Genomic DNA, 10,794 nt, shown 5'->3' on the forward strand with positions numbered 1-10,794 from the left:
AAGGCTGGCCTTGAACTTGTGATCCTTCTGCCTCAGCCTCCTTAGTTGTTGGGATTACAGGTGTGCCCCACAATGCCTAGCTAGATTTCTTTAAAAAATTGAATCCACACTAAAGGTAGCAACTTCAGATATGGCTCAGGAAAAGGACTTTCGGCCCTGCCTAGCCAAGGGATGGGGTAAAGAGGTCTTTTTGTAGCCTGAAAAGTGGCTTCTCTGGGATACTGTTCACCTGAGGCTTCGTCTCTTGGAAGAGCTGCTGGAATCAGGGCTCCTTCACCCATGGCAGCATGAACCCTCAGAAAGGGAGGTACAAGCCCCGCACTTCCCAGTCCTTTGGATTTGGTGCCCAAGGAGGAGGAGGAGCTATCTTTGTACTATTGATTTCCTACATGAGATCCGTGGTCTTAAATTCAAATCCCTGAAGCACCTGGAAAGCCCTACTAATAAGGGTGAAGTTCTAGATGTGTCTGGTGGGGTATTTTAGAGAACTGGGGAGCTCATTCTCAAATCGAATTGCTTCCTACATCCTTCGGGGCTACCATCTGACCCCACTCCAAAAAGTCTTTAAGTTCCATCCCATTTGGGCCTTTTCACTTAACTGACAAATGTCCTGCTTGAGTCATAACTTTGAATTCAGGACCTCCATCATTCTTCCTCTATTTTAATTATCTTTTTCAAGTTGATTTTTGCTGAGTTTTCTGGGGTGGAGGGGAGGAAATGTGGAGGCTGGGGGTGTAGCAGAGATTGGGGTGAGGTGGGTGGGAAGGTTGTGGACTTAAATAGGATGTCCAGAGAAGTCTTCACTGGGGAAATATTTTTTAAGCTTAAATCTTTTCCTTTTTTTTTTTTTGGATTGAATTCGGGGGTGCCTAACCACTTAGTTATATTCCCAGCTCGTTTATTATTTTTATTTTGAGACAGCATCTCTTTAGGGTTCCGTGAAGTTGCTGAGGCTGGCCTTGAACTTGCTGTTCTCCTCCCTGAGCCTCCTAAACTTGCTGGGATTTCAGGCTTGCACCACCATGCCAGGTTTAAGCTTAAATCTTGAGGGTGATTGCTTTAGTATTACACATCGCTGGAGTCGTGGGAGGCTATTATTCCAAACAGTGGCAAAAGCAAATGCAGTGGTGCTGAGGCAGGAGCAGCGAAGCTAGATAGGAACAGTTGCTGTAGAGGACAATGTCCGGGAGAGTGGTAGATGAGGACCGTTAACTGATAAGCAGGGGAAGAAAGGTGATTGTGACGCAAGCCGCTCCAGCGTTCTTTGTTAATACCACCACCCACTCTCCAGCCCAACCCACCTCCGCCTCCACCCCCACTCGCAACTCCGCCCTCCGGTAGGAACTCAAGGGCCCTGTGCCAGGACCGGAAGTAGCTTTCCACCCGACCTCATTTTGCTGGCGGCTGCATTTCCGGTAGCGACGGCGGGAATCTAGTTGTTGGCGGGTCTCTAGGCCTCTGCGGAGGCGAATCCGGCGGGAATCGGAGCCATCAGAACCGCCACCATGGTGAGAAGACGTGGGCTAGGGGCACAGGAGCTTTCGAGTCTGTTGTGGAGTGGGGGACGCCGCGGGCTGGGGAAAAAGTTGTGGGTTGGAGCCGCTAATGGCGGCGAAGGCCGCGGCTACTCGGTCCGGGCCAAAAAGACCTGAACCTTGACGGGCGGGACAGGGGGTAGGGAAGGAAGGCCGAGATCCGGGGTCTGAGGCCCGCTTGCTCGGTAGTGGCGAAGGTAGAACCGCGTAGGCACTGAGGGACCCGGCAGGCACGGAGAAAACTTTTGCTAAATAAATGTGTCCGGAGTTTCGGATCAGACCCTGAAGCCCCATACTAGAGAGGATCCCTTATAAGGCCCAGACTTGTGAAAAGGGTGGGAGCCCGAAAAGCAGTTGCCGAAAGGTCTAGGGGGTGGGGAGGAGGAAGCGGGAGGGTGAGATTGTTCGGAGGAGGAGTTCGACTCGATTGTTAAGCACACTTTTTATGTTTGCGTGTATCTGACTTCCCAGGCGCTGGGGCTGCACCATCACCGAGTTCACTTTCTAGTAGAGGACGCGGATAATGGAATGCTACGGTTCAGTGTGGGGATGTAGCTTTAGGCAAGAGTAACGGAGAGGGGCGAGTAAAAATGCTTTCTCCAGTAGATGGTTTGTGGAAAATTGTCACTTTTCTCGGCGAAAATGGGAGGGAATGTTATAGACCTGGAGAACCTAAGAACAAAGACAGGACGACTGGAGGATGCTGGAGGGGAAAGGGAGAAGAGATGGGAGGAATTGGCAGGAACCTGGTTACTAAGGGTCTTGCATGTTACTTTGTCTTGTTGGCGGTGAGGCATGCCTTTGAAGGATTTAACCAGCAAAATGTTAGGAACTTAGTTGGGTTTGGAAAGATGGCTTTGCTATGTAGCAGATAAACTGGAAGGAGGGAAACCTAGTAGAACATTCTTTGGAGAATTGGCTGACAGTTTCAATACAGTTTGTCAGCTCTGTGGCATGTCAAGTTATATGATCGACCATGGCCTCAGTGGCCTCATCTGTAAAATAGGTATGATAATGCCCCCCTCCCTTTTTTTTTTGGTACCAGGGATTGAACTCCAGTGCACTCGGTCACTGAGCCACAACCCTGACCCTGTTTTGTATTTTATTTAGAGACAGGGTCTCACTGAGTTGCTTAGTGCCTCACCTTTGCTGAGGCTGGCTTTTGAATCTGTGATCCTCCTGCCTCAGCCTCCCAAGCTGCTGGGATTACAGGCATGTGCCAAATGGGTTCAGTTTTTTGAGGATTAAATGAGATAAGCAGTGCCTGACTACGTAGTGAGCTTCCAGTGACAGCTGCTATAAGGTAAATAGACAAATGAATGTTGCCCTACAGGTTCAGATCCCTGTGGATAGAAGCTGTTTAAAATGACCATTTGAAGGGGAAAGAACCACATAACTTTGGTCTTCCTTGTAGCAGGCAGTGCCTTAGGGGATTCAAAGTTCATTTATAAGGGTCCAGAAACATTCAAGCTGAGATAAACAGCAAGCACTATGCCTGGTAAAAAAAAGCCCTTGGATAAGTTAGTGCTGGCTTACAACAGTCAGATTGATGAGAAGCTGATTATAGAGATCAAATGCTGGGTGGTTTGTTTCTAGTGAGAAATACAACTGCCATGGCCACCTGACATTTCATATGTTGGGGGTCTATGTAGTCTTTATTTTAGCAAGGCTACACTGAAAGCTAACTTGTGAAAGTAGAAGTGTTGGGTTAAGAATTAAGTGTTCTGTGATCTTAAAGACTTATTATGTGCCCAAACTGGTTAATACCGTGGCCACCACTCTCAGAAAGTCTTGGAGGCACACTAACAAACTTTTGATTTGGGTATTCCATTGGCCTCATTTCTAAGCTGATCAACTTTCTGGTAATAAGCTTCTTGATTAGATGTTTAGGGCCAGCCAGGCGTGGTGGCTCATGCCTTAATCCCAACAGCTTGGGAGGCTGAGACCGGAAGATCTCAGGTTCAAAGCCAGCCTCAGCAACTTATCGAGGCTGTAAGCAATCTAGTGAGACCCTGTCTTAATAAAAAATAAGAAGGGTTGGGGATATGGCTCAGTGGTTAAGTGCCCTTGAGTTCAATCCCTGGCACCAAAAACAACCTTTTTTTTTTTAAATTTTTAAAAATTTTTTAGGGCTAGTCCTCCAACTTTTTATTCAGTTTTTAAAATGGGATTTGGATGTCCCATAGTCATAACCCTATAGTCTACACAGATAGCTTATTCTCTAGGATAGGTAGATTTGATTAGTTTGGGGGCATCCTACACTATTCCCTGAAATGAACACAACATAGAGGCATTTTTAATATGAGAAACACTGGTTTTTAAGGGAATGGTGAAAGCAAATTACTGGACAGAGGTCAAGGCTGACATCAAACAGGGTAGCATGGGATAATTCCCAGGAAAGGGCTGTGGGTGGAAACTGAGCTAAGACTCTATTGGGAAAGATAAGATAGGCACATTAAAAATAAAGCTGTAGTGGAAGATTTTAGGGAGGCCCAAGCGTGTGTGAGTTCAAAAGAATTAGCTCAACCTTGCTGATTTCTCCTTGCAGACTGTGGGCAAGAGCAGCAAGATGCTGCAGCACATCGACTACAGGATGAGATGCATCCTGCAAGATGGCCGGATCTTCATTGGCACCTTCAAGGCTTTTGACAAGCATATGAATTTGATCCTCTGTGATTGTGATGAGTTCAGGAAGATCAAGTGAGGAGAGGGCTGTTGGGGGTGGGGACTGGAGAAGGGGAGGGGATTGGGTGGTTGGGACAAGTGACATGTGATGAAGTAGCTAGTTGGTTCCTCCATGCTCTCCTGTTTTGGAGGGCAGACTTAAATGGGAACATTGAACACTAAGAAATCTCCGTCCTTAGTTCAGCAAGTCTTGTTCTCTAGTTCTAGCAGAGTAGGTTGTAAGGAGGGCTGCTAGGCTTTTTGTTTTTCTGACTTTGCGTGCCCCTGGGTACTGGGGTAAAGGGCTCTCATGTTCTCCCCACAGGTGTGTGAGGGGGGAGAGCTTGATTTTCTGGCCTCATTACCTATTTGTAAAGCTGTAGCCTAAAGGGCTCTCCTAATGCAGCCTGGTCTGAAACTGCTTTAAGAAGCCTCTGACCCTCTTCAGGGTAAGTGCTCTGCTCCCCATTTGGGTTTGGGGCCAATGATTTTTATTGGCATTTTAGAGACAATCAGAGCTGTTTTCTGCTTTGCAATAATTCTATGTTATTGGCTAAATCCCTTAAGTCTCACTAATCTTAAGCTTCTGGCCAAACTGTTGTGTTGAGTTTTCTGTCCTATTGTACATTCAAAACATCTTGAGGCCCAAAGGGGTTATGTGACTTTATATTTTTTAGTTGTAGTTGGACACAATACCTTTATTTTATTTATTTATTTTTATGTGGTGCTGAGGATCGAACCCAGTGCCTCGTACATGCAAAGCGAGCGCTCTACTATTGAGCCACAACCCCAGCCCATGACTTTATATTTATATGCATACTTTTATCATATGCAGTGTCCATATTATGATGTCACTAACTGTAAATCCCCTTTAATTCTTTTGGCAGCTCTTGTGTTGTAAAGTCAAGAAGTGTAGTAGAATAAATGTAGAGATCACTGGGTGTAGTGGTGCTGCATGCCTGTAATCCCCACAACTTGGGAAACAGGCTGCAGGTTTGAGACCAGCCTCAACATATTGGCAAGGCCCTAAGCAACTTAGTGAGCCTGTCTCAAAATAAAAAATAAGAAGGGCTGGGGATGTAGCTCAGTGGTGAATCACCCAAGTTTAATCCCCAGTATACCACCCCCACCCAAAACCAAAAAAAAAGTACAGATCCTTGAGTGCCCAGTATATATTAACAGGCCAGCAGATTGCTGGGAACTATCTCAATGGGTTCCCTTCTGTTTTTTAGATGAAACTCGTGTTATAAAAATGTTTATTGAAAAATATTTACCCATAAGATTTTCTTATGAAAAGGCACTATATGCTTATTATTAAAAAATAAGGGAAAAAAAAGTTCATCTACAGAAAACCAGCTAACAGAATATAAAATGACAAAATAAGTTGTGTGGTTTTTTTTAAAATCAGAATATTTTTGTCTTTATTTTGAGGATCTTGGCTTTGGCTTTCTCTCATCTGTCATCCCTCATACCTTTTTCCTATTCTATTGCAGTTATTTGTTTTAGTTTACATTTTTAATTTTGTTCATCTTTTTCTGGTTGTTGCTGTTTGGGATTTTCTGTGGTTTTTTTTTTTTTTTGAGAAATAGATGTGAAAATTTTTATTTCACATGAGAAAAATCAGCCTCTGTATATTTGAAAAATTTCTTACCTTTTCCTTTATTATCATTTTTTTCTATTTCTGATGTGAGATGAGGGACAGATATGAAGGCCAGTGAGGTTGAATTTGTCCTAGAAGGACATTGCATGGAAGTGGAGTAGGTTGGATTTTCTTTACTTGTGGAATAGTTTAGGCTGCCTCTTGGCATTGGCAAGACCTTAAGGTAAGGAAAGAGCCTTCACAGTTATATTGGAAAGAGCATCTGAGCCATGGCTGGACTTTATTGCCTCTTGTCCTGTCTTTTGGTCTGTGCATCTTCTTGGTTTGGTAGGAAAAGAACAGCTAAGGGGTCACAATATGCAGCCTATAGAGACTGTCCAGAGGACCTGTTTATCATTTGTCAGGAGATACAGCATAAAGGAGATCTTGGAGGCCCCTAGGCAGGTGAACCTAAACTTGACCTATTCTGTAATGCTTGCTGTTTTCTGTTTCTTCTAAACCTGTCTTTAGGCCAAAGAACTCCAAACAAGCAGAAAGGGAAGAGAAGCGAGTCCTTGGTCTGGTGCTGCTTCGAGGGGAGAACCTGGTCTCGATGACAGTAGAAGGACCCCCTCCTAAAGATGTGAGTCTGAGCCAGAAGCCTATGGAGACCCTCCATGAGCCCTGCATTGCATTGCATTGCATTCCTCACAGGCATCCTCTGGGCCTCGTCCACCGTCCATCCCCCCACCCCCGTGTTTATGAAACTTTTTGTGGCAGGGTACCTGGGATTGAACTAAGGGGCACTCACCACTGAAACATGTCCCCAGCCATTTTTTTGTATTTTACCTAGAGACATGGTCTCACTGAGTTGCTTAACGGCTCGCTGTTGCTGAGGCTGGCTTTGAACTCGGGATTTTGCTGCATTAGCTTCCTAAGCCTCTGGGATCACAGGCGAGCACCCATCATACCCAGCCCATTAGAATCTTTTTTTTTTTTTTTTTAAAGAGAGAGAGGGAGAGAGTGGGAGAGAGAGAGAGAATTCTAGTATTTATTTTTTAGTATTTGGCGGACACAACATCTTAGTTTGCATGTGGTGCTGAGGATCGAACCCGGGCCGCACGCATGCTAGGCGAGCGCGCTACCACTTGAGCCACATCCCCAGCCCCCCATTAGAATCTTAAAGAGATTACCCTGCAAGTAAGAAGTGGAGAAGGATAGAATTGGAGTTTTTCTGAATTAAAGCTTCCCTCTTCTTCAGTTGATATAGAATCATTGGAGGAGGTACCTAAGGCCATCTGCGTAATTTCTTAATGTGATGATAAAGACTAGGAGGATCTTAAAAATTCTTAACCCCCTAAAATAGAATATATCTATATTGTGTTTTTTATAATTATATTATAAAATAATAGTGTTAATTGAGCATCTGCTGTGTACCAGGCACTTCAGTACTTTGTTTTAATATTGAGATATACTGCCTTCATTTTTATAATGAAACAAATTGGGGTTTAGTAATTTGCTTAAGATGTCACAACTAGGAAATGATGAAACTGACATTTGATCCCCACCGTGGTTCTGTAAACACCAAGCTACATTTATAAATAGAGCAGGCTTTAGAGAATCTAACCCAAGTTTTTTTTTCCATTTTTTATTTTAAGACGTTGCTAATAAAGAGAATAACCGTATCCTATTTTTTTTAACCCATGTAAGTATTTTTTATACTTAACATGTAATATGCATGTGATATTTTGCTATCTTGTGAGTTTGTAAATGTTTTTCCACTTATTTTTGTTGTAAGTCATATTAGTGACTCAAAGATATTTTCTCAAGAGAGTACAAAGTAATAATTTATTCAAGCCATTTTCCCTTTTTTGGACTCTTAAATTGCAACTTTTTTCAGTTATAAAATCTGCAAGAGATGTTATTTATTTATTTATTTTTTGTTCAAAGCATGTGTATCTATTCATAATGCTTGGTACTTCCAGTAGAGTTGGCTACTTTAGTGTAGCCCATTGTAAGTCTTTATGACCACATGACCACAGACAGTTCTACTATAACCCAGTCATTTGCAGATGAGAAAACTTGAGTCTCAGAATTTGCCCACTGTTGCCCAGCAGGTGAGAGTCAGAATGAGGAGTGGATCTTATGTCCCTTTGTTGGCCAGGTGAAATCCTTCTGAATGGAACCTTGGGCTTTTACTCTGATTTCAATTTTCATAGGAGTGTATATAGACAGTTTTTGTCATTTTCTTTTAGATTTCAGTGGTGATAGGCAGGCATATAATGTTTGGTAGAGGGAGAATGGTATTAGCACGTGTGGGCAGGTAATATTTATAAGCTGTTTTAATGCCTTATAAATCTGAGGAATGTTCTTGGCAATGACACGCCAAAGTATACTTCTGATTCTTTAAGCCACTGAGCATATTTCTTTGTTTTTCAGACTGGTATTGCTCGAGTGCCACTTGCTGGAGCTGCTGGGGGCCCAGGAATTGGCAGGGCTGCTGGCAGAGGAATCCCAGCTGGTGTTCCTATGCCCCAGGCTCCTGCAGGTCTTGCTGGACCAGTCCGTGGGGTTGGTGGGCCATCCCAACAGGTAAGGCATTGGGAAGCCCCCAGCTTAGGATATATAAAGGGAGGATCCCTAACTTGAGGAATAGTTCAGAATAAACACACTATCAGTGTTTATTAAAGTGAGGAGATACAGAAGGTGTCTTAACCAACTGTATTTGAGCAAAATGTTTTCTTGACAATATTAGATATCATTGGTCTTATTTGAAAGTACAGGGCTTTCCTTAAATTGGATTAGGCATCCTGGAAGATAAAGGAAATGGATATTCAGGTTTAATTTTGGTGGGAAGTCTGATGCCATGAATTGTAGCTTTAGGAGATTTGGTGTCTGATATTTGACCAAGTTGGGGAAAAGAGTGGGAAGATGCATTGCACTGTATTGTTCTGCCTAACTCTTCCTGTGTCCTTTTAGGTGATGACCCCGCAAGGAAGAGGCACTGTTGCAGCTGCTGCTGCTGCTGCCACTGCCAGTATTGCAGGAGCTCCAACCCAGTACCCACCAGGCCGTGGGGGTCCTCCACCACCTATGGGCCGAGGGGCACCCCCTCCAGGTGAGGACCCCATAAAGAGAGCAATGTGAATAGATACAATATGCTTTAGCTGGATTCATGATGAGATAGAACTTTGACTGAAACTGATGATGAGTTTATATGATTAAGCAGGATTACTCTGAGATCCAGCCTGACTGACTGACTTTGGAATTGGCTAGCTGAACAAGAGCCATTGGGAGCCCCGCTCTTTGGCTCACATGCCAGTTTGCTAGTAGAGATTGAGGGTGGAGTGGTCCATCTGACTTGGTGGGCAGCTTTGTTTCCAGCTACATTTTCCAAACAGACATTTGAACTGTGTTCTTGGGGCTTTTCTCTTGTAGGCATGATGGGCCCACCTCCTGGTATGAGGCCTCCTATGGGTCCCCCAATGGGGATTCCCCCTGGACGAGGGACCCCGATGGGCATGCCCCCTCCAGGAATGCGGCCCCCTCCCCCAGGGATGCGAGGTAAGTGCTTGCTGAGGTGATTTTGGCTTCTTTCCCTAGAGAATAGGGCAGTGGGAAATGAAGGGAAAATTGTATTTAGACCATGTCCTTTGGGATTTCTGGCTTTAAGTTTAAGGAAATGAACTGTTGGGGAGCAGCATTGTCCAGAAAGGACAGAGAAGAAAGAGCTGGCCTTGCCTCCCCTTTCAGAACAGTTAGAGTACCCAGAGTACTTCTCAGAGTCTAAGGCAGTGTCTTCAGGGTACTGATAAATAATGCATTCTGAGGATCCCTGATAAAGGCAATAAAGTTGTTATATGCCCTCTGATTTGATAGTATCTAGTAATGAAGAACTCTGGGCTTTGTGATATTATTTATTAAGTATTTCTGTTTAACTTCAGTTTGAGAAATACTGAGATAGTTGCTACATGAACAGGGAAGTAGGCTCAGAGAAAGCTTAATTAGCATCCTGCTTCCCAGACCTGTGCTCTTTCCACCAAGCCATATGGCTACTAAGATAACCCACAGCCATATCCCTATTTCTAGTTTGGGTTTTCCAGACATAGGAACCCAGTCAACCCCAGAGAAGTCCCCAGTTAACACCATGTATGTCCCTCTCATTGCTTGGTAACTGCAGGATGTGGGAGGCTGGGCAGGGTCGGGGATCTGAGTTGCAGATCAGGCACTGACTAAACTTCTTACTCTTACTTCAGGCCTTCTTTGACCCTTGGCCACAGAGTTATGGAAGTAGCTCCACAGAGGCGTGGGCCCGATTCCCCAGGGCCACGTTACCACAGACCTGTTTGTTTGTTATGCTGTTGCTCGCGGAGTCTCACCGGATTGTCTGGTTTCCCTTACAGGGCCCCCTCCCCCGGGAATGCGCCCACCAAGGCCCTAGACTCATCTTGGTCCTCCTCAGCTCCTTGCCTGTTTCCTGTAAGGCTGTACATAGTCCTTTTATTTTCCTTGTGGCCTATGAGATTGGTTTATAATAAACTCTCAAGAGAATATTGTAAATGCACCTGATGTATCCATTTCTAAGCATCCTTTGATATATTGGGTGCTTTATAATTAGAGTCAAAAGGGTTGCCTTGGAAAAATTAGCCCTAATCTTAGTTGCTTCCCTGTAAAATACTTTACTACACCATTGCATCTGATATATAATAGTCCGATAATAAGAGATTTGCAAAATTGGACCATATGAAACATTTTCTCTCATCAAAACTCAAAAAACTTCAGCTTGTTGAAATAAACATTCATATGCTGTTGGTAAGGAGTGAATTGGTATATGTTCACTTGGGGAGACCCTCATTAGATAGTTTGTTGGTACTTTATGAAGCAACTAAAACTGAAAACCATATTTGGAGAGGAGCAACGGTCATGACTTTATCTCCCACACATATGTGTAATTAAATACAGTTTTTGAATTGTAGGATCTCCATGACTTCTTCCTTCCATAGTTAGTAAAGCAAG

The 10,794-nt window shown here is 44.0% G+C and overlaps 1 protein-coding gene across 2 annotated transcripts; it reads left to right on the forward strand.

Annotated features, from left to right (window-relative positions):
- The first annotated feature begins 1,388 nt into the window (after positions 1-1,388).
- On the forward strand, positions 1,389-10,406 carry Snrpb (small nuclear ribonucleoprotein polypeptides B and B1). 2 transcript variants are annotated; one of them, XM_077799722.1, is made up of 7 exons: positions 1,389-1,508; positions 4,084-4,235; positions 6,310-6,421; positions 8,218-8,370; positions 8,758-8,896; positions 9,217-9,342; positions 10,182-10,406. In XM_077799722.1, exons 1-7 carry the CDS (start codon positions 1,506-1,508, stop codon positions 10,217-10,219), a joined length of 723 nt encoding a protein of 240 aa, XP_077655848.1. In that variant the 5' UTR covers positions 1,389-1,505; the 3' UTR covers positions 10,220-10,406. The 2 variants fall into 2 exon arrangements, with proteins under 2 accessions (XP_077655848.1, XP_077655849.1); XM_077799723.1 differs by lacking the exon at positions 10,182-10,406 and adding an exon at positions 10,035-10,127.
- Positions 10,407-10,794: the final 388 nt, after the last annotated feature.

This window comes from Urocitellus parryii, chromosome 6 (genome assembly GCF_045843805.1).
Source record: "Urocitellus parryii isolate mUroPar1 chromosome 6, mUroPar1.hap1, whole genome shotgun sequence".
Lineage (NCBI taxonomy): Eukaryota > Metazoa > Chordata > Mammalia > Rodentia > Sciuridae > Urocitellus > Urocitellus parryii.